Source organism: Prenolepis imparis, unplaced genomic scaffold (genome assembly GCF_030444845.1).
Source record: "Prenolepis imparis isolate NDT839.2.m4 unplaced genomic scaffold, iyPreImpa1.0 SCAF_78, whole genome shotgun sequence".
NCBI lineage: Eukaryota > Metazoa > Arthropoda > Insecta > Hymenoptera > Formicidae > Prenolepis > Prenolepis imparis.
This window is the reverse complement of record NW_028141236.1, coordinates 76,409-102,329: the sequence shown is the minus strand read 5'-3', so window position 1 is coordinate 102,329 and position 25,921 is coordinate 76,409. Positions and strand designations below refer to the sequence as shown.

The 25,921-nt window shown below is 31.2% G+C and overlaps 1 protein-coding gene across 1 annotated transcript; it reads right to left on the bottom strand.

Annotated features, from left to right (window-relative positions):
- Positions 1-266: 266 nt before the first annotated feature.
- On the bottom strand, positions 267-8,885 carry LOC145947420 (leukocyte elastase inhibitor-like). Its single transcript, XM_083057200.1, has 4 exons — positions 8,630-8,885; positions 2,728-2,975; positions 1,882-2,236; positions 267-880 (listed from the first exon to the last, which is right to left on the bottom strand). The coding sequence occupies exons 1-4, from the start codon at positions 8,883-8,885 to the stop codon at positions 267-269; spliced, it is 1,473 nt and encodes a 490-aa protein (XP_082913326.1).
- Between the last annotated feature and the right edge of the window lie 17,036 nt (positions 8,886-25,921).

Sequence of the window (25,921 nt, the reverse complement as noted above, 5' to 3'; positions counted from 1 at the left end):
TTTTTATGATCTAAACAATTAATTTATTTTATGCGTTTTTGAATTTTTAACAGAAGTTGCTCGTAAAATTATATCGTGCACGAAATATAATACTAATCTTAACTCAAATAGACAAAAGATTGAGTCGCGTAGAAGATAAAAAGCTTTATATAATTACATAAAACTTTATATAATTATATAATTACATATAATTTTGCAATAATTAAAGATCACTTTTATCAATCATTTCAAAATGTGTGTCTGACTCATGTACTTCTCAATTCATTTTATACGGCCGTCTCTTGAGGAGGGCGAACGGATTCGGCAATATTGAAAACTCCGATAAAGAGGATATTTCGACGTGTTTTATCATAGATCAGCCAGACAAACGGATAATTACAATTCACGTCGACTTGCTTGAGGTTTGGAGAGGACTCTTGCCCGGTGTAAAACATGGTGATTGCATTCGCGAGGGTGTCTTTTTCCGTGACATTGACATATGTACGATGCATGGCATTACCGAGGTGCTGGAAAGATATGTAGTCAGGAACTTCTATTTTGTGATTCGCGCCGAATGATATTAATTCCTCGAGACCTAGATCTTGCAGCAGCTCACGGATTTTCAAATTTCTCTCCACTCGAAAAATCGGCCGCTTCGAGAAGTTTGTATCTTCTTGCGATGTCGCATCATGATGTAACAGATGGCGCAATTTGCACATACCTTCCTTGGTCGACAATCGTTGGACTATATTGGAAATGTCAGTGTCGGTAGCATCTTTCTTGATCCTGCAGTCACCTGAGTCTTGTGAGTCTATTGAAGCAGGTAACAAGATAAACAATGATATGTTATCATTCTGGTAGGGAAACTCGCTCACGTGCATACTTAATTCCTTACAATTGGCTAAAAAAAAAAAAAAAAAGTAGTTGAGTATATTATATAGAAAAAAAGTGATCAACATTAATAAATCAATGAAATAGGAAATATATTCGTCTGATTGCATATAAAATATTGTGCATTGTTGAAAATTCCTACAATACTTGACATTTAAAAAAATTGAAAACCATTTGTGTAAACATATTTTCAACAAATGTTGGAAAATTGAAAGTAAAATGAGTGGCAAATTAGTAAAAATCGGAATCTTGTTTTTCAACAATATCAAAAACATTTAACAACAATTTTTATTATTCTAAAATTTAAACCTTTTGTCAATGCATATTTATTATTGTTATTATTTTTTATTAACGTCCAGGTACCAATTTCCTGTTTTTTGTTCTGTGACATTCCTCGCAGCTGCTGAATATTCTTTTTCGTTAAATTTTAGAAGGTTATTTTTAAATATAAAGCTAATTGTATTTTGCATGGTAAAAAGAAAAGTTCGACATGTTTATCATTTAAAGTTGCTTTGGATATTTGGATTCCCGTTCCGTGACAGAAGGGTTAAAGCGTTGAATGCTTTAGAATATAAAGAAATGTATTTCGTTAAACAGCTTTCAATTAGTTTCGTTAAATATGATACAATTAATTCAAAAAATGCAATTATAAAAAGCTTTACATATATATATTATATAAAAACAGATGAAATTACAAGATGATATTTTATGACATATATCAATGAAAGAGAAATTGTTTGTATTTTTCATGGAATTAGCCTGTATCCAAGATCGATACGAAATAGAAATATAATAACTAACAATTGTTCTCAAACGATTAATAAAAACGTCAAGGTCAAGCAAAGCTTATAATTCTTTTTCCAAGAAAATCATAACAACAACGATATCAACGCATGAGCATTGCGAACAATTATTAGCCACTAATTTTCTTTCCGCCATCGATTTTGGACACAGGCTCGATGATCAATTCTCTTTCCATTTATAAATGGTCTAAAGATTATATTTGCTCACATTCTCTACGCTTTCGTTTGTCAGGAATTGTCGATACACTTGGTGCGTCAGATTGGCAGGCCGTTGAAATTTGGAATTTGTGCAACTTAAAACGGAAGATGTGCATCAAAATAAATTCCATATCTTTTCTGGCTACGCTCAATTTCATAGAATGAATCATGTAATCCATTAAGTTATATTTTATAGATTCATTTATGATATTTATTCCCTGGACAGGAGAATAGAAACAATTGGATCCTTCTAAATCTTCGTTCAAAATATGATAACGCCATGATATTAAGAAATTATCCTCCCTAAGACTAAGATTAATACAATCATTGTCGAAGGGGTAAACCATATGACTTATATTCCATAACTGAAAATATCAAAGAAAATATTTGTAAGATTTTCACTTATTCCTTGATAAAAGACTTCTGTCATTTTTAAATCGCGTTATTCAAATTTTTATATTAGCAGCCAAAATCGTTTAAGTGCGCGTGTTATGCTCTTTTAAATCTAAAATTAACTCCAAATTGCACCAAATTACTTTATTAATGTAAATCAAAATAAAAAAGTGTTAAAATTATAAAAATATTTCGATAAGTAAACTTTCTGAAATTTATTAAAGGCTCTATCATTAAAATATTGAACAGTGACAAATGTAAGATGTATCCAAACTTCAAATATTTTAATTATAATTAAAAATATATTCTCTTTTTTGTAGCCGTTATTAATCTATCTGAGTGGCAAAGTTTTTGTTGATAGATTGTTTTTACATTTCAATAGATAAAAAGTCTGCAATACAAATCATGACACTTTTCTTATTGTTTCCATTGTTTAGTACAAAAATGCTTTATAATTATTTACTCGTGTTGAAAGTTCTTTCTTAAATTTTAATTCGTAGTATTGTAACAACTCATGTTTCGATAAATTTGTTAAATCAAGAATATCTTTTAGCCGCTCCTCGGTGTTACCATGGACTATTAAATAAATCATCATAAGTCCATCATATATGCAATACGGACTAAAGGCTAAATTTTTCTTGGGGTTGATTTGCATGACTTTGTGCAAACAATTGATGGCGAACTCAAAACGCTTCTCCGCCAATGTATCCTCTAACAAATAAAAAATACGTGTAAAAAAAAATCGAGCATAATATAGAAGAAAAAAATATTCCAATTAAATAGTTAGAATATACTATAATTGAAATTAATAAATTGATCCTAACAATTAATAACATATATATATACAATAACAATTAATAACATAATGAAAAATATGTTAAATGTATATTGTATTAAAACTTCTTGAAAATTATTTTGTATGTTGAATATTTTTATTTATTACAACTCAAATTTAATTCTAGAATCAAAATATAGTACAATAAACTATATATATAATAACAATTTGAAAAAAAAAAAAAAAATTCACGAATGTATTCTTATCTATGTATACTAACATGATTATATATTCAAACTTTGTTTAATATGTAAAAAATTAGAAAAACCGTACTTTATTTGTATTACCATTAATTAGAATAATCACAAAATTCAAATTAAATGAATTCTTAATATAAATTAATAATTAGTAATATAAATTAATAATGATATTTATTAAAACTGACAATGAGAAACTCATTTTACAAAAGTTCTATTTATACTTTACTCAAATGTAATTTCTGTCGTTTTTACGCTGACGAAATTACACCTTAAAATTAAACTTATTTTGTGTATATTTAAAACGCGAAACTATTCGCTAAAATATATTAATGCTGATTTCGAGCAAATTTTGAGAAAAAGTACTAGAATTTAGCTTATTAAAATTTAACAAATGGCAAAATTCTCCAAGTCATGGCCTCTAAATTACAAAGAACTGTAAATACATTTGACATTAATATATAAAATTATTCCAGATTATTATCTCTTCAACAAAAAAACTCGAAAAGTTATATGGATTTATGCAAGAATATTTTAACTTACCAATTTGTGATATCTGTTCTCCATTCATTTCTATTTATAAAATAGAAAGAGCAGGAACAAACGTGTGGCCTAGATGAAACGCACAAGTCTTTTATTTATAAAATATTGCTTTGATCGCAATATTATTTAGCAGCTTTAGTCTCGCTCGCAAATTGTTGTAGTTGGCGTTATTATCGGATGAAATTGTTGCATAGATAGTTGAACAGAGTGTGAAATAGCTTTGTACTCCCCATATACTTTCGTTTCAAATTCTATGAACAACTTTTAAATCTGAAGCCGTTCTCTAGCTTTATAGAACCTTGACGGAAAAAAACATTTCTTTCAGAATCAAAGCATGCGCAAATAAATACTCATACAAACACACACACTGGTACATATCAAAACATATTATTTGATTTTAATGTCAAAAATTTACAATTAATTTATTAAAATATTTATACAAATATGCGTTATCTCATACATCTTGACACATTTATGAAAATATACATAAATAAGTAGATATATATACATATATATAATAAATCAAATGAAAAAAGAAGTCAAAAATTTCTCATTAATTCTGTTAATATTTGATACATGTAGAGAATCATAAATAGAAAATTTGAATATTTGATTAAAAAAGTAAAATTAATACTATCGGCTATAGCAATATCACAGCGAATTTACAAAAAAGTGAAGCACATTGCATGGTTATTTATTTTTGAGATAGAAGAATACTTTAGTCTTTTTTCTCATATATATTACTACCGTGCAATTAAACTATTTTATAAATTTTGTAAAAATTATTTAGATACGTATGTACACAATAATATACAAATTATAATTTTTGACATTGTTAACTCGTCGAATGTTTTTAAAGTTTTTGAAAAAAATATTTTTATGCCATTTATAGCAGCTATATATTATACATATACATACAAACATGCATATACATATTTATGTATATATACAAATAAATTAATGTGCAAATTTGTATCAGGGATCCGGACCAAAACAGTATTAGGGTTTGGTTTCGTTTACGGTTACTAAAATATGTAACAACTAATCCGGTTCCAATTTCGGTTTTTTTATCTAAATAAATTTAAATGAAGAAAACCGAAACCGTTTAAATTACGATTTCTTCGGTTACGTTTTCGGTTTTTTTAAATTTTTACTTTTCGTTTTTCTAATCAAATTAATTTCTAAATTATATTACTTTAAAAAATTATTATTAATTTTTATGACATATAAATAAACAACACTTCATATTATACATGAAAATATATTTATTTATAGGTATATGTAATATAGTTATATACATATAAATATATTTTATATATTTATGTATAATGAAATATTCATGTATATGAAGTGTTGTTTATTTATGTCATAAAAATTAATAAGTTTTTTAAAGTAATATAATTTATATATATATATACTTTTATAAATAATTTATATATATATATATATATATATATATATATATATATATGTACAGAGAATCCATTGGTGACATTTTTTGGAGCGCACGCATGCTTCGGAGACATTTCGATACTTTGGGATCTGGTCTCAAAGTTTTTAGAGGTCTATCGCATACTTTGGGGACATTTTTATTCTTATGTCCAACGTATATTTTGAGACTTTTTTTTATATGATTTTGACTGCATAGTGACGCCATCCAATAACATATGTCCTCAAACTATACGTTGACTGTATTTTATTTATAAAGTAGATTTATGAATTCTATTTATTATTAAGATAGAGAAAACGTGAAAATAATATGGAAGGAAAAACTTATTAGGTGATTAATAAAAACATATGTCTTCAAACTATGCGTTGACTGTCCTAAATTCAACAAAAGAAATTAGCATTTAAACTGTTAAATATGCTTGAGAAACATTGAGAAAAAACGATTATTTTAAGGGCATAATTTATACCTTAAAAATGTTTAATTTGAGGACACTTTCATATATTGATTACATAATTTAGGTCTCTAATCAATGACTTTGTTAAAAAAATCTCAAAGTATACAAGGACTAGAAAATTATCAATATTTTTTTGTTTATATGGAAATAGACTGGCTATAAGAGCCGAACGCGGATCTCGGTGCGACGGTTATAGCAAAAATTAATTTTTCGCTATAACTATAGATAATTGTGCACGGGGTACGAATTTTTGCTTGGTACACTGCCAAGACTTATTTAGGAATTGTATCTCAATTCGAGATTACTAAATTCCTGTGTTCCCCTCTAACCCCCCTGTAGAGATGTAGGCGAGAAAAATATCGTTGAATTCCCGATTCAGCGACTTCGGACCGATATTTTTCTTGTCTACATCTCTAAAGGGGGGTCAGAGGGAAACACAGGAATTTAGTAATCTCGAATTGAGATACACTTCCTAAATAAGTCTTGGCAGTGTACCAAGCAAAAATTCGTGCCTTATGCACAATTATCTAGTTATAGCGAAAAATTAATTTTCTCTATAATCGACATCCGCGTTCGGCTTTTATAGCTAGGCTATTTTTATATATATCTTTGATATTGAGAGCCTTAAAATATCTTAATTTTTTTGTTTATTGCTCTGTAAATAAAATTTTGAATTGCATGTTGCTCGTGAGGTGTCACAGCATTAATTGAACAAATAAAAGGGGTTATGAGCCGTTTCCGCGCTACAAGCCCTGGAATGTCCTGTATATAAAGATATAGGTTTTTCGACTCGATATATGACCCTCGATCGAATGTGCGCGCGTGCGTGCGCGCATGCGCATCACAGCAGCATATAAAAATATTATGCATGACAAAACATACATTATATTTTTTTCGCATATACAGGGTAGTTTAAAAGTTCGGAAACGGACGAATCTCAAACAATGCATTTTAGAAAAAATGATTTTGATAAAAATTGTAGGGTTTAAAAATATCAATTTACTGATCTCATCACTTTGACCTTGGATGGCGTTGCCAAGATCAGGACATGGTCATCTTGAATTTTTTTTTGAAACATATTTTATATATACTATATAAATTGATTTCTCGCAACATTGTGCATAAAAAGTTATAAGAGTAGGATGATCAAAAAGAGAATAGCCAGATATTTTATATTTTAATTTGATATAATCTTACATAAATTAAAAAATATCTCGTAAACTATTCACTTTTTTAACCATACCACTTTTGTAATATTCTATACAGAATATTGTGAAGAAGCGATTTATATAAAAAAATATGATGGTTCCATTTAAAAAATACAAGATGATTTTGCTCTTATTTTGGCAACAGCACCCAAGGTCAAAGTGATAATATTATTAATAGATATATTTTAACGCTACAATTTTCTGAAACATTTTTTCTAAAATGCATTGTTTAAGATTCGTCCGTTTCCGGACTTTTAAACCACCCTGTATATGCGAAAATAACATAATGTATGTTTTGTCATGCATAATATTTTTATATATGCTGCTGTGATACACACACACACACACACACGCGCACGTACACACATTCGAAAGAGGATCATATATATATCGAGTCAAAAAACTTATATCTTTACATGCAAGACCTTCCAGGGCTTGTACCGCGGAAATGGCTCATAAAATCAAGTTGCCTATTAAGACATTGTTCAAAACGGCGTGAACTACAACATATCTAAAAATTAGCCAAGTCCGTAGAAATATATTTTCCCATAAGAATGATGCGGGGTCCTTTCCCAATTGCATGTTGTTTACTTCGAAAACTTTTTAATCTTATAAAGAATACATAAAGAAATTTACGAATGAGAATTAACTACAATTGTATGTCTCGAAAGAACATATGTATATAATCTGAATGTATAATTTAAGACTACATTTACATGCAATGATTGCTTCAAAGACGGCTTTTATGAAAAATATTAATGCAAATTTTTTTCATGATAATTGTATTTTTTAAATACTAGACAACACAAGTGCGCGCTTCGCGCGCGCCACTATCCGATTTAATGTAATAATTTAAATTTTTGATAATTGTAATTTTATTTTTGAACAACTGTCAAACTGTTAACCCTCGCGATGACAGCTGCTTGATGCTATGGATATAAAGCACAACGCAAATCGAGACAGCCAATCAGTATCGCGGAAAACCGACAACAATGTCAATAACATGCCCTTTTTTGAAAGGGGATTTATAAAATAATATTTAATTATAAAAAATATCTTAAAATGAAAAATAATAATTCATAAACTTTAATCTTTTTAAAGCAATGTGGACTAAAAAAATAAGTTCAACAAATGAAATTAGCACTTAAACATGCTTGAAAAATATTGAGATAAAATTTTATTTTACAAGCATAAAATATACCTTAAAAATTATGAGGCAAAATGTTTAATTTGAGGACACTTTCGTATATCGATTGCATAATTTGAAGACAGTCTCCAATCAATGCCTTTGTTTAAAAAATTTCTAAATATAATATACAATTATATTTTTTTGTTTATTGCTCTATAAATAAAATTTCCAATAACATGTTGTTTGTGAGGTGTCATAGCATTAATTAAACAAATAAAAGGGGAATGCCCCGAAATATGCTTTGCATATAAATATATTAATGCTAAATAACTACTTATAATTATTTAATAATAATATGTATAATACACAAGATGTTACACAGGATGTCGCGTTTTACCTCTCGTGGGCAGGTAGAGTGGATTAAAAAAAACAAGCAGAAAAGTCCTCTACCATTTTGTGATTTTTGCAATAAATTAATGAGAAAATAATTTTAAAAAGTTGATCAATTCGTGTAAGAAAGTTCGTAGAAATACTAAAAGAAATAGCTACTGAATTCTCGTTCGTAAAAATAGACTTTATTCTTTATCTCGTATGGACAAAACTCGCTTCGTGCGCGTATCTCCGTGTCATAAGTATATCTCGTCTGTCCGATGCGTGTCGCACACGCTCGCTCCCCTCCACTCGAGCCATCGACGCCGTTCCATTGCGCTGTAGGCCCCGAGGCGCGTAGTTCAACTGGCCCGATAGTTAATTTCTCACATTCGGCCATCCGACGTTGATGTCTGTCCTCAGGCATCTCCTGCATACTCCAACTTCCTTTCAGCTTGCCTCACAGCATCCGCTAAACATCGCCGTATCATTCGGGATCCATTTGTGATAACTGTAAGAAATAACTGACTTGGGAAAGCGCCGTCATGCTAACCAAGATCAGTCCGTGCTAACTGAGATCAGTCCGTGTTAACTGAGATCAGTCCGTGCTAACTGAGATCAGTCCGTGTTAACTGAGATCAGTCCGTGCTAACTGAGATCAGTCCGTGCTAACTGAGATCAGTCCGTGCTAACTGAGATCAGTCCGTGCTAACTGAGATCAATCCGTGCTAACTGAGATCAGTCCGTGTTAATTGAGATCAGTCCGTGCTAATTGACTTGGAAAAACACCGTCGTGCCAACCAAGACCAGTCCGTAATGAGCTTGACATTGTACATCTATTCGCCTTGAATTGTGATCCAGGGCTTTATGCGATCGGCTGCAGCAACCGTTCGGTTTCGTCTACGACCTTCTCGCAAATCTTCTACTTCATAGCGATCATTGATGAGGACCTTGCTTACTCGAAATGGTCCTTTGAACTTTGGATGCAGCTTCTTACTACTGCCTGTAGCTGGGTCGCTCGTAATCTGTACCAGCACTAAATCACCTTCGCTATACTTCGTTGCGTCTCGTCGTGTCTTATCGTAGCGTTCCTTCTTGCTGTTGTTGACTAATATGCGCCTTGATGTCGGTGCGCAATTCGTCCAAGTCCAGCCGATGAATCACTTCTTTAATTTGGGACAAAAGCGAAGCTTCGGTTGCGCTCCTCGTTTCACAACCAATAAGGGCTTTCATTGGTGTCGTATCAATACTCTTGTTTTTGGTGGTATTTAGCGCGCTCTGTACTTGTTTTATCGCTTTGTCCCAATGGCGTGAATCTCGTCCGGCCATCGTAGTAGCTAATGCTTGCACGATAGTCTTATTATATCTTTCGCACTGACCGTTTGCTCTTGGTGTGGCCACTGCGTTTAACACGTGCTTGATCCCATAATTATCGCAGAACATGCGAAACGCCTGGGATGTGTAAGCTGTGCCTCTGTCGCTGATAATCCTATGGGGCACTCCAAACAGATAAATTAAATCAGTCAAAGCTTTTACGAAATAGCATGTCTTCTGACTTTTTACCGGTTCTATAATTGTGAATTTGGTGAATGCGTCCACCAATACAAAAAGAAATTTATTATTCTTACTACTGGTTTCAAAGGGACTAACGTGATCGACGTGTATCGTGTGGAAAGGTATCGGCACTTTCTCAATGATGTTTAATTTGCACTGTCGCTTACCAGTCGTATGTTTATAATATGCGCAATTCAAGCACGCATTTACGTATTTAGTTACAAACCGTCTCATGTCGGCAAACCAATAGTTCCGCTTGACGCGTTCCAGCGTCTTTTCGATACCGAGATGTCCGGCATCGTCGTGACACAACCTGCAGATTTGCATCCGTGCATCTCGCGGCACCGCCCATGCCGTTGTCCCGTTTTCGAATCGTCTATGTACCTTGTTGTCCTTGATTATGTATTCTTTGAAGTAATGTTTAGTCTCAGGTGTCGTTTTCTCCTCCAAAAGAATTGTTCGAATTCGTAACAGCTGTTCGTCCTGTAATTGAGCTGCCAACACCCAATCACCTTCGGTTATATCTACTTGTGCCACTTCTAACGGGAGTTGTATGGGGTTGCGACTGAGCGCATCCGCGTGCGCCATTTTAGATCCTGCACGATATTCGATGTCGAAGGTGTACTCCTGTACTTCGAGCCACCACCGTCCGATTCGAGGTAATAGGTCCCGTTTCACGAAAGTCGACCGTACTGCGTTACAGTCAGTCACGACCCTAAATTTTATTCCTAATAAATATACTCGAAAATACCTTAAGGCCAATACTACCGCCATTGTTTCCAATTCATAGGAATGGTAACAACGCTGATCTGCGGTATTTTGTCGGCTGTAATATGACACTACAGCCATCTTGCCATCAACGTTTTGCAACAACATCGCTCCTATGCCGATTGCACTTGCGTCAGTGTGTACTTCAGTCTGTCTATCGGGATCAAATATTGTCAGTACTGGTCGAGTCGTCAGCTTGTCTTTAATCGTACTAAATGCCTGCTCTTGTGCGTCCTCCCACGACCAGGGTGTGTCCTTTTTAGTAAGCCTTGTCAGCGGCTCTACAATGGTTGCGAAGTTCTCGACAAATTTCCGAAAATAACTAGCTAGTCCCAGAAATTGTTGGACTTGTTTTACGGACCGAGGCCTCTCCATGTGTATCAGCGCCTCTATCTTATGTCGACCGGGTCGAACTCCTTGAACATTGATTTCTCGACCTAAGTATTCAATGGACTCTGAAAAAAATGAACACTTCTCTAATTTCAAAGTTAAGTGCTGCCTGCGGAACGCTTCCAACACTTGACGCAGTCGCGTCATGCCCTCTTCTATGGTCTTGGACGGTATTATTACGTCATCTAGATAGGGAAAGGCTATCGAGTTCTTCAGGTCACCCAGCACCTTATCCATCAGTCGTTGGAATACTGCTGGTGCGTTAGTCAGGCCAAACGGCATACGTAAGAACTCGTAGTGGCCCTCTGGAGTCACGAATGCCGTTTTTTCTACTGAGTCTGTCTCCACCGGCACCTGATAATATCCAGACGTTAAATCTAGACCTGTAAAATATCGATTTCCTCCCAGCTTGTCGATTTGTTCCTCGATTAGTGGCATTGGATATTTATCTTTAACCGTAATAGCGTTCAGTTTTCTGAAGTCCACACACATGCGGTGCTCGCTGTTCTTTTTCTTCACAAGTAGTATGGGACTCGCGTACGGCGAACTCGATTCTCGGATAATATTGTTGCTTAAAAGTTCTTGAATAATTTCCCGGACTATACGTTTCTCGCTTTCGGCTAAGCGATACGGACGATAAACCACGGGTACGTCAGATGTACAACGGATACTTAGCGCGGCGGCGTCGGTCTTTCCTAGGTCCGTTATTGTAAACGAAATACAATCCCTAAAATGCCGAAGCAGTTCTGTACACTGCTGTCTCGCTTCTTCTTTAATGTCGGCCGTATACTCTATGATATTATTATCTGCCGTCTCGATGTTAGAGAAATTAATATCAATAATATTCTCGCTGCTAATCGCGGGTAATTGTTTAAATATTAGATCGTTTCCTCGTTTGATAGTTACGATGTCCTCTTGTTCAAGAAAATCGCGACCGACGATAATATCGTAAATGAGATGATTATCCGACACCACAAGAGCATTAACTCTTGCCGTCGCGTCCATGATTTTAATCTCGCACGGTACCGATTGATTACTCGTTGTCATTTGACCTGCTAATCCTCGCAACGCGTTATCGGGCGTAATCAAAACAACCATCTTATACTTCTCAACAACGGACGCCCGCAGTAAAGTACAGCCGCTTCCCGTATCAATTAACCCGTGTATTTTATTTCCGTTAACGAATATTGGCCGTTCGTACAGATTCGATTTTGCGTCGCCCACTCCCTTTACGACATTTACGTCTTTCTTTATCGTACATTTATCGGCGCGATGTCCTAAACGTTTACACCGGTCACATTCCACGCGCGGCATACGGCATTTTCTTGCGATGTGTCCGATTTTCCCGCAGTTGTAACATTCGGGTCGTGGCTTAACCTCATTTTCCGCGGTGATTTTATCACTCGGCGATTTAGCGTTTTCGTCGTTCACCGTGCTCGATTGGCTCGCGGATAAAGATTTTGACGCCTGATATTTTCGATCGTTTCTAGTATGCAATGCCGCTTTATTCTTTTCGTTCTTAGATGGAAGATTTCCTAACGTCGTCGTATATGCATATAACTCGTTCGCGTTGCAATGTTGCGCGGATCGTATTGTTCTCGCGACATTTTCGTCCGTAACCCCGCCGATTACCGCGTCGATTAAATACTTATCGGGTATCTGTATGTCTAACTTACGCATTTTAGATAACTTTTGAAAACAATAGTCGCCAAGCGCCTGACCGGGAGCGCTTTCGTAAAGTGCGGCTTCTTTGAACAGCTTACTGAATGGAACGAACTTACGAAATTGCTGTTTTAATGCTTCCTTTGTTTCTCTCCAGGTAACTGCCACTCGTGATCGTGTGTCGTACCACTGCCGTGCGTGGCCCTTCAAACGTCCTGGTATCAGTCTCATTATTGCTCGGTCGTCCCAATCATGCATTTTGGCCAAGTCCTCTACATGTTCGACCCACTTCTCAATTGTCAGGTCATCCTTTGATGGGTCGAATAAAGGAATCGTCAGCTCGTCCCCTTTGTGTATGCACGAGCCCCTCGTGTGCGATCGTCGATCCAAACTCTCCACTGTACTCTCTAATCGCTTAAAACGTTCTTCTCTTCGCTCTCTGTCGCTCTGCGACGATGAAGAAGAGCGATGACGCTTCTTCCGCTTTGATCTTTCTCGATCCGACTCGTGGCGCGATTTATGGCGACCCATATCTCGCGTTGTATTATCGTAATAAGTCGAACTAATTAGGCACGCACTTATTGCAATATCCCACTTCTGATATGTAAGAAAGTTCGTAGAAATACTAAAAGAAATAGCTACTGAATTCTCGTTCGTAAAAATAGACTTTATTCTTTATCTCGTATGGACAAAACTCGCTTCGTGCGCGTATCTCCGTGTCGTAAGTATATCTCGTCTGTCCGATGCGTGTCGCACACGCTCGCTCCCCTCCACTCGAGCCATCGACGCCGTTCCATTGCGCTGTAGGCCCCGAGGCGCGTAGTTCAACTGGCCCGATAGTTAATTTCTCACATTCGTGATTACAAGCGCGCGGCGAGAAGAGGAGGTAGCCTACTCGGGGATCCAGCGTTATGCGTTACTTGTACATACATAAATATTTTTTGTAGAGCACTCCTCCCCGCTTCATCGCGCGCCGAGCAATCGTGTAACATTAAACTCTTTCTTTTCGCCGCTCGCCTAGTTACACGTAAGCGTAGGCTGTCTTTTCTCGCCGCTTGTTTAAACTCGCATAAATTGATTGATTTTTATTATTTTCTCATTAATTATTGCGAAGGTGGCAAAACAGTAGATAACTTTTCTACTCAGAATTTAATCCACTCTACCTGCCCACGATAGGTGAAGCGTGAACGACACCCTGTATAATGTGTATTATAATAATTATTATTATATATATATATTAAGTTATTATCGGTAGTTTAGCATATATATATCTACGCACAAAGCATATTTCGGGACATCCCCCTTTTATTTGTTTCATTAATGCTATGACACCTCACAAATAACACGTTATTGGACATTTTATTTATAGAGCAATAAACAAAAAAATATTGATAACTTTGTAGTCATTGTATACTTTGAGATTTTTTGAACAAAGGCATGGTTTGAAAACTGCCCTCAAATTATGCTATCGATATACGAAAGTGTTTCAAACTAAACAATTTATCTCACATGCATATTTTAAGTCCCCAAAATAAGCGTTTCATCGCAATGCTTCTCAAGCATATTTTACACAGTTTAAGTAATAATTTCTTTTATTGAATGTATTTTTTGAGTCCATGTTTCTTAAAAGAGAAATTAAAGATTATGAATTATTACTTCAAGTTCATCAAATTTTAAGTCATTTTTATAATTAAATATTACTTTATAAATATTAAAAAATATAATTGTTTAAAGAAATTTACATTTTTATTTTTTATAAGAGTCGTCTTTGAAGCATGCATTGCATGTAAATGGAGAGTTTCAAATTATAATTCAGATAAATATTACATATTACATACATATATTCTTTAAGGACAGATAAATGTAATTTAGTCTTCGCAATTTTCTTCACGTATTCTTCGTAGGCTTAAAAAGTTTTCAAAGTATGCACTTGAACAACTGAAAAATAAGCGTTCAATAACTCAAATTGATAATTTGAAATAATTTAATTAATGAATATTATGAATATTCTCTTTCTCTCTCTCTCTCTCTCTCTCTCTCTCTCTCTCTCTCTCTCTCTCTCTCTCTCTCTCTCTCTCTCTCTCTCTCTCTCTCTCTCTCTCTCTCTCTCTCTCTCTCTCACACACACATATACACACACACACACACACACTATAAGTTTTTTAATAACAATTATATTTTTCTTAAATATTTATAAAATAATATTTAATTATAAAAAATGTCTTGAAATTTGAACCTGAAATACTAATTCATAATTTTTAATTTTCTTTTAAGAAACGTGTGAATCAAAAAAATTAATATTTAAACTAAAATATGCCTGAGAAGCATTAAAAGAGGTAAAACGTTTATTTTGGGAACATAAAATATGTCTTAAAAGTGATGAGAAAATGTTGATCAAATGTTTAGTTCAAGGAGATTTCCGTCAGGTATATCAACGGTATGATTTGAGGACAGTCTCGAATCAATGCATAATTTGAGGACAGTTTTCAAACCATGCCTTTGTTAAAAATATTTCAAAGTATACAATGACTACTAAATTACCAATGTTTTTGTGTTTATTGCTCTATAAATAAAATTTTCAATTGTATTGTTTGTGAGATGTCATAGCACTAATTAAACCGATAAAAGGGGAATGTCCCAAAACATGCTTCGCATATATATATATATATATATATATATATATATATATATATATAAACGGGAAACATAATATCCTCACAGCTATAATTATTGCGATGATACATGCGTTTCAGAACGTTTAAAAAATAATTATTAGATTTCATGACCGTCATTTCCGTTATTTGCGCAATAACAGAAAAAAATACCGAAAAGAACCGTAAAACGTAAATAATTTAACGGTCCGGTTATGGTTCCGGTGTTATAAATTCAATAGAATTTCAATACGCTTTACAGTTTCAGTTCTACTAAAAAAAAACGATTGTGGAACGGTTATCGGTTTTGGTTCCGGTTTGATCCGGTTCCCTGATATGTATATATAAATATATGTATATATAAATATATGTATATATAAATATATGTATATATAAATATATGTATTCATAAATATATGTATTTATGTACTTATATGTATGTACATAAATACAAATATATATATTTATGTATGTATATACATATATTAACGACTTTACCAAAGTTTAGCATCTACTTAGTAAGAGACAATAATATCAGCGTTCTTTAATTTTAGTAATTCTTCTCTTCAGTCAATTAATAACATAAAAAATTATAAAACAACGAAATTCAAATCGGGACAAAATAAATGAGAATTGACAATCTACATTTTCAAAAAAAAAAAGAATACGAGTTTTACTTTTGTTTTTTGATCTTCAAAAAATTTATAAATTTAGCCAATCATACCTTAAATTTTAATGATCTAAAAATTAATTTATTTTATGCGTTTTTGAATTTTTAACAGAAGTTGCTCGTAAAATTATATCGTGCACGAAATATAATACTAATCTTAACTCAAATAGACAAAAGATTGAGTCGCGTAGAAAGGAAAAAAGTTTCTATAATTACGTATCATGTTGCAATAACAGATCACTTATATCAATCGTTTCAAAATGTGTGTCCGACTCATGTATTTCTCAATTCATTTTATACGGCCGTCTCACTTGAGGATTCGGCAAATTTATTGAAAACTCTGATAAAGAGGATATTTCGAATCGATTTATCATAGATCAGCCAGACGAACGGAAAATTGAAATTCACGTTGACTTGCTTTATGTTCGGAGAGGACTCTTGTCCGGTGTAAAACATGTTGATTGCACTCGCGAGGGTGTGTTTTTCCGTGACATTGACATAAGTACGATGCACGGCATTGCCTAGGCGCACGGAAGATATGTCATCAGCACCTTCTATTTCGTGAATCGCGTCGAATGATATTAATTTCTCGAGACCTAGAGCTAGAAGCAGCTCACGGATTTTCAAATTTTTCTCCACTAGAAACGTCGGCCACTTCAAGGAGTTTCTACTTTCTTTCGATGTCGTATCATGTAACAGATCGCGCAATTTGCGCTTTCCATCTTCAGTCGACAATCGTTGGACCATATCGGAAATGTCAGTGTCGGTAGCATCTTCTTTGATCCTGCAGTTACCTGATTGTGAGTCTATTGAAGCAGGTAACAAGATAAACAACGATGAGGAAATATAATACTTGTAGAGAAACTCGCTCACGTGAATACTTAATTCCTTACAATAGACTAAAAAAAAAGAAAAAAGAAATGCAGAATATTATATAGAAAAAAAATGATCAAGATTGATGAATCAATGAAATTGGAAATACATTCGTCTGATTGCACATAAAATATTGTGCATTGTTGAAAATTCCTACAATACTTGACATTTTTAAAAATTGAAAACAATTTGTGTAAACATATTTTCAACGTATGTTGGAAAATTGAAAGTAAAATGAGTGGCAAATTAGTAAAATTCGGAATCTTGTTTTTCAACAATGTCAAAAGTATTTAACAAAAATTTTTATTATTCTAAAAATATTTATTTTTCTATTTAAATCTTCTACCAATTCTAAAAATTTTTATTTTTCTATTTAAATCTTCTACCAATGCATAATTATTAATTTTTTAATTAATATCCAGGTACCAACTGCGTGTTTTTTGCTCTGTGACATTTCTTTAGCAGGTGCAGAATATTTTTTTTCGTTATATTTTAGAAGGTTATTTTTAAACACAAATATATTTGTATTTTGTTTAGTATAGAAAAGTTTCGACATGTTTAACATTTACAGTTGCTTTGGATATTTGGATTCCCGTTCCTTGACAGAAGAGTTAAAGCGCTGAGTATTTTAGAGGATAAAATATATGTTTACAAAATATGTTTCGGTAAACACCTTTCAATTAGTTCCGTTAAATATGATACAAGTAATTAAAAAAATGTAATTATAAAAAGCTTTACATATATATTATGTAAAAACAGATGAAATTAAAAGATAATATCTTATGACATATATCAATGAAAGGGAAATTGTCTGTATCTTTCATGGAACTAATCTGTGTCCAAGATCGATACGAAAGAATAATATAATATCTAACAATTGTTCTCAAATGATTGTTAATAAAAACGTCATGGTCAAGCAAAGCTTACAATCTCTTTTCCAACCAAAGAATTAATCAAGACCACAACGATATCAACGCATGCGCAATGCGTACAATTGTTAGCCACTAACTTTCTTTCCGGCTTTCGATTTTGGACACGGGCTCGATGATCGATTCTCTTTTCATTCATAAATGGTCTAAAGATGATTTGCTTACATTCTCTACGCTTTCGTTCGTAAGAAATTGTCGATACACTTAGTTCGTCAATTAGGCAGCCCGTTGAAATTTGGTATGTTTGAATATTGAAACGGAGGACGGTCATCAAAATAAATTCCATATCTTTTCTGACTACGCTCAATAATTTCATAGGACGAGACATGTAATACAATAAGATATAATTTAATATACTATTTATGACATTTATTCTCTGGATAGGAGAATCGATAAAATTGAGTGCTTCTAAATCATAGTTCGAAATATGCGATGTTAAAGAGCGCGATGGTATTAAGAAATTATCCTCCCTAAACCAAAGGTTAATATAATCATTGTAGAGGGTGTGAACCTTAGGTGCATTCTGTAACAGAGAATATCAAAGAAAATATTTGTAAGATTTTCACTTATTTCTAGATCTAGATAAAAGACTTCTGTCATTTTTAAATCGCTTTGTTCAAATTTTTATTCTAGCAGCCGAAATCGTTTATGAGTGCACGTTATGCTCTTTTAAATCTAAAATTAACTCTAAATTGCGCAAAATTACCTTATTTAAATTAATCAAAATGAAAAAGTGTCAAAATTATAAAAATATTTCGATAAGTAAACTGTCTGAAATATATTAATGGCTCTATCATTAAAATATCGAACAGTGACAAATGTAAGATGTATCCAAACTTCAAATATTTTAAGTATAATTAAAAATATATTCTCTTTTTTGTAGCCGCTATTAAACTTTCTGAGTGGCAAAGTTTTTGTTGATAGATTGTTTTTACATTTCAATAGATAAAAAGTCTGCAATACAAATTTTGACACTTTTCTTATTGTTTCCATTATTTAGTACAAAAATGCTTTATAATTATTTACTCGTAATGGAAGTTCATTCTTTAATTTTAATTCGTAGTATTGTAACAACTCATGTTTCGATAAATTTGTTAAATCAAGAATATCTTTTAGCCGCTCCTCGGTGTTAGTGGACTATTAAATAAATCACCATAAGTCCTTCATATATGCAATGCGGACTAAAAGCTAAATTTTTCTTGGGGTTGATTTGCAGAACTATATGCAGACAATTGATAGTGAACTCAAAACGCTTCTCCGCCAATGTATCCTCTGGCAAATAAAAAATACGAGTAAGAAAACAATTAATCAAAATATAGGAGAACAAAGTATTGCAATTAAATAGTTACAATAAATTATAATTGAAAATAATTGAAATTACTAAATTCATCCTAACAATAATTAATATTCGTGCTTGGCTCTATTGGTCGTTTTAAAAAATCATATTTATTTATTTAATAATTAATATATATAATTAAAAATATGTTAAATGTATATTGTATTAGAACTTATTAAAAAGTTATTTTGTATGTTGAATATATTTATTTATTACAACTCAAATTTAATTCTAGGATCGAAATACAGTATAATAAACTATATATATAATAACAATCTGAGAAGAAAAAGAAAAAAAATTGCTAATGTATTCTCATCTATGTTTACTAACATGATTATATATTCAATCTTTGTTTAATATGTAAAAAATTTGAAAAACGGTACTTTATTTGTCTTACCAATAATTAGAATAATCAGAAAATTTAAATTCACAGAATAATTATTGATATAAATTAATACTGATATTTATCAATACTGACAATGAGAAACCCATTTTACAAAAGTTCTATATATACTTTACTCAAGTGTACTTTCTGTCATTTTTACGCTGACGAAATTACACCTTAAAATTAAATTTATTTTGTATATTTAAAGTTCGCTAAAATATATTAATGCTGATTTCGAGCAAATTTTGAGAAAAAGTACTAGAATTTAACTTATTAAAATTTAAAAAATGGCAAAATTCTTCAAGTCATGGCTTCTAAATTACAAAGAACTGTATATACATTTGACATTAATATATAAAATTATTCCAGATTATTATCTCTTCAACAAGAAAACTAGAAAAATTATATGGATTTATGCAAGAATATTTTAACTTACCAATTTGTGATATCTGTTCTTGATTCATTTCTATTTATAAAATAGCAAGAGCAGGAATAAACGTGTGGCCTAGAAAAAACGCACAAGTCTTATATTTATTAAATATTTCTTTGATCGCAATATTATTTTGCAGCTTTAGTCTCGCTCGCAAATTGTTGTAGTTGGCGTTATTATCGGATAAAATTGTTGCATAGCAAGTTGAACCGAGTTTGAAATAGCTTTGTCCTTCCCATATACATTCGTTTCTAATTCTATTGAACAACTTTTAAATCTAAAGCCGTTCTCTAGCTTTATACAACCTTGACGGAAAAAAAATATTTCTGTCAGAATCAAAGCATGCGCAAATAAATACACACACACACAGTGGTACATATCAAAACATATTATTTGATTTTAATGTCAAAAATTTACAATTAATTTATAAAAATGTTTATACAAATATGCGTTATCTCATACATCTTGACATACTTATGAAAATATACATAAATAAGTATATATATATATATATATATATATATATATATATATAATAAATCAAATGAAAAAAGAAGTCAAAAATTTCTCATTAATTCTGTTAATATTTGAAACATGAAGAGAATCATAAATAGAAAATTTGAATATTTGTTTGAAAAATTAAAATTAATACTATCGGCTATAGCAATATCACAGCAAATTTATAAAATAGTGAAGCACATTGCATGGTTACTCATATTTGAGATAGAAAAATACTTTAGTCTTTTTTCTTATATATATTACTACCTTGCAATTAAACTATTTTATAAATTTTGTAAAAATTATTTAAATACGTATGTACACAATAATATACAAATTATAATTTTTGACATTGTTAACTCGTCGAATGTTTTTAAAGTTTTTGAAAAAAATATTTTTATGCCATTTATAGCAGCTATATATTATACATATACATACAAACATGCATATACATATTTATGTATATATACAAATAAATTAATGTGCAAATTTGTATCAGGGATCCGGACCAAAACAGTATTAGGGTTTGGTTTCGTTTACGGTTACTAAAATATGTAACAACTATTCCGGTTCCAATTTCGGTTTTTTTATCTAAATAAATTTAAATGAAGAAAACCGAAACCGTTTAAATTACGATTTCTTCGGTTACGTTTTCGGTTTTTTTTAATTTTTACTTTTCGTTTTTCTAATCAAATTAATTTCTAAATTATATTACTTTAAAAAATTATTATTAATTTTTATAACATATAAATAAACAACACTTCATATTATACATGAAAATATATTTAGTTATAGGTATATGTAATATAGAATATATATAAATATATTTTGTGTATTTATGTAGAATGAAGTATTCATGTATATGAAGTGTTGTTTATTTATGTCATAAAAATTAATAAGTTTTTTAAAGTAATATAATTTATATATATATACTTTTATAAATAATTTATATATATATATATATATATATATATATGTATATATAAACGGGAAACATAATATCCTCACAGCTATAATTATTGCGATGATACAAGCGTTTCTGAACGTTTAAAAAATAATTATCAGATTTTATGACCGTCATTTCCGTTATTTGCGCAATAAGAAAAAAAAATATTGAAAAGAACCGTAAAACGAAAATAAATTAACTGTCCGGTTATGCTTCCGGTGTTATAAATTCAATAGAATTTCAAACGGTTAACAGTTTCAGTTCTACTAAAAAAAACGATTGTGGAACGGTTATCGGTTTTGATTCCGGTTTGATCCGGGTCCCTGATATGTATATATATATATATGTATATATAAATATATGTATTTATGTACTTATATGTATGTACATAAATAAAAATATATATATACGTATGTACATATTTTAACGACTTTACCGAAATTTAGCATCTACTTAGTAAGAGACAATAATATCAGCGTTCTTTAATTTTAGTAATTCTTCTCTTCAGTCAATTAATAACATAAAATATTATAAAACAATGAAATTCAAATCGGGACAAAATTAATGAGAATTGAGTCTACATTTTCAAAAAAAAAGAATACGAGATTTTTCTTTTCATCTTCCGAAAATTTATAAATTTACCCAATCATACCTTAAATTTTAATGATCTAAAAAATAAATTTATTTTATGCGTTTTTGAATTTTTAACAGAAGTTGCTCGTAAAATAATATCGTGCACGAAATATAATACTAATCTTAACTCAAATAGACAAAAGATTGAGTCGCGTAGAAGGGAAAAAACTTTATATAATTACATAAAACTTTATATAATTATATAATTACATATAATTTTGCAATAATTACAAATCACTTATATCAATCGTTTCAAAATGTGTGTTCGACCCATGTACCTTTCAATTCATTCTATACGACCGTCTAACTTGAGGCAAGTTTATTGAAAGCTCCGACAAAGAGGATATATCGACGCAATTTATCATAGATCAGCCAGACGAACGGATAATTGCAATTCACGTCGACTACTTTGGTGCCTGGAGAGGACTCTTGTCCGGTATAGATCAAGGTGGCCGCACCCGCGATGGTGTTCTCTTCCGTGACATTGACATAAGTACGATGCACAGCATTACCGAGATGCAGGAAAGATATGTTCTCAAAAACTTGAATTTTGTGAATCGCGTCGAATGATATTAATTCCTCGAGATCTAGAGCTAGAAGCAGCTCACGGATATTCAAATTTCTCTCTACTCGAAAAGTCGGCAACTTTGAAGAACTTGTATCTTCTTTCAATAGCTTATTATTATCTAGCAGATCGCGCAATATGCTCTTTCCATTTTCGGTCGACAATCGTTTGATCATATTGGAAATGTCAGTGTCGGTAGCATCTTCCTTGATGCTCCAGTAACCAGAGTCCATTAGTGAAGCAGGTAACAAGATGAACAACGATATGTTACCATTTTCGTAGGGAAACTCGCTCACGTGCATTCTTAATTCCTTACAAAAGCCTAAAAAAAAAGAAGAAATTGAGAATATTATATAGAAAAAAAGTGATTAATATTTTATATGAATCAACGAAATCGGAAATACATTCGTATAATTGCGTAAAATATATTGTGCATTGTTGAAAATTCCTACAATACTTTACATATTTAAAAATTAAAAAGCATTTGTGTAAACATATTTTAATCAAATGTTGGAAAATTGAAAATAAAATAAGCGGCAAATTAGTAAAAATCGGCATCTTGTTTCCAACATCAAACATTTAAAGCAACAATTTTTATTATTCTAAAATTTGAACCTTCTGTCAATGAACCTAATTACTAATTTTATTATTTTTTATTAATGTCCAGGTACCAATTGCGTGTTTTTTGTTCTGTGATATTTCTTTAGCTGCTGAATATTCTTTTCCGTTATATTTTAGAGGGTTATTTTTAAATACAAAGCTAATTGTATTTTGCTTGGTACAAAGAAAAGTTCGACATGTTTAACATTTAAAGTTGCTTTGGGTATTTGGATTCCCGTTCATTTACAGAAAGTTTAAAGCGCTGAGTGCTTTAGGAGATAAAATATGTGTACAAAATATGTTTCGTTAAACAGCTTTCAATTAGTTTCGTTAAATATGATACAATTAATTGAAAAAATGTAATTATAAAAAGTTTTACATATATGTTATGTAAAAACAGATGAAATTAAAAGATGATATCTTATGACATACATCAATGAAAGGGAAATTGTCTGTATGCTTCGTGGAACTAGCCTGTGTCCAAGATCGATAGGAAAGAATAATATAATAACTAACAATTGTTCTCAAACGATTGTTAATAAAAACGTCAAGCTCAAGCAAAGCTTACAATTCCATTGCCAATCAAAAAAACCATTACAACAATGATATCAACGCATGCGCATTGCGAACAATTGTTAGCCACTAACTTTTTTTTCGCATCGATTTTGGACACAGGCTCGATGATCAATTCCTTTTATAAATGGTTTAAATATTACTTGCCCCATCTTCTACGCCTTATTCGTTTGTCAGGAATTGTCGATACACTTGGTGCGTCAGATTGGCTGGCTGTTGAAATTTGGAATTCTTGCTCATCAAAACAGAGCACGGACATCAAAATACATTCCATATTTTTTCTGACTACGCTTAATTGCGCAGGATGAATCATGTGATCCATTTGCTCCTTTTTTATTTTTTTATTTATTTTATTTATTGTCTCGATAGGAATATCGTTCAAATTATAATTATTCAAATTATAAGTATATCTTTCTACTCTTAATTCACCGTTCAAATAACGAAAACGCACTAACCTTAAGTATTCATCCCACTTTAACCAAAGTTTAATATAATCATTGTAATCAGAGTTAACCACATATGCATTATTGTAGAACTGAAAATATCAAAGAAAATGTTTGTAAGATTTTCACTTATTTCTAGATAAAAGACTTCTGTCATTTTTAAATCTTTGTATTCAAATTTTTATTCTAGCAGGCAAAATCGTTTAAGTGTGCGTGTTATACTTTTAATAAAATTAACTCCAAATTGCGCCAAATTATTATATTATAATTAAATTTAAAAATGAAAAAAGAGTCAAAATTATAAAAATGTTTCGATATGTAAACTTTCTGAACTTTATTAAAGGCTCTATTAATAAAATATCGAACAGTGACAAATGTAAGATATATCCAAGCTTTAAATATTTTAATTTTAAAAATATATTTTTTTTGTACCCGTTATTACCACTAATTAGTCTTTCTCAGTGGCAAAATTTTTGTTTAATAATTGTTTTTACATTTCAATATATAAAAAGTTTGCAATACAAATTTTGACACTTTCTTATTGTTTCCATTCTTTAGTGCAAAAATGCGTTGTAATTATTTTCTTGTGATCGTACGTGATGGTGTAAGCTGAATGTGCGTCGTATCATGTCATGTTTAAAGTTAAAATCATTTGATAAATGAAGGATAACTTTTAGCTGTTCCTCGGTGTTACCATGGATTATTAAATAAATCATCAAAAGTCCCTTATATATGCAATACGGACTAAAGGCAAAATTTTTCTTCGGTTTGATTTGTATAACATTATGCAGGCAATTAATCGCAAACTGAAAATGCGCCTCCATTAATGTTTCATCTGATGAATAGAAAATACAAGTAAACAAAATATAAAGCAAAATATAAAAGAAAAAATTATACCAATTAAAAAGTTACAATAAATTATAATGAAAATTAATAAATTGATCCTAACAATTAATAATATAAATATAATAAAAATTAATATAAAATATAATAAAAAATATGTTTATTGTATTTTGTATTGAAAATTATTCGAAAATTATTTCGTATGTTGAAAATATTTTTTTATTACAACTCAAATTTAATTCTAGAATCGAAATACAATAAAATAAATTATTATATTTACATATATATATATGTATACCTATATATATATATATATATATATATATATATATATTGACAATCTGAAGAGAAAAAGAAAAAGAAAAAGATTCGCGAATATATTCTCATCTATGTTTACTAACATGATTATATATATTCAATCTTCCTTTAATATGTAACGAATTCGAAAAACGGTATTTTTTATTTGTGTTAACAGTACATAGAATAATCATAAAATTTAAATTCGATGAATAATTGTTGATATAAATTAATAATGATTATTATCAATAATGACAATGAAGAAATTACCCCCATTTCACAATTATTTTATTTATTTATACTTTACTCAAGTATATTTTCTGTCGTCTACGCTGACGAAGTCACACCTTAAAATTAAACTTATTTTGTGTATATTTTTAAAACGCGAAACACAATTTGCTAAAATATATATAGTTAACGCTGATT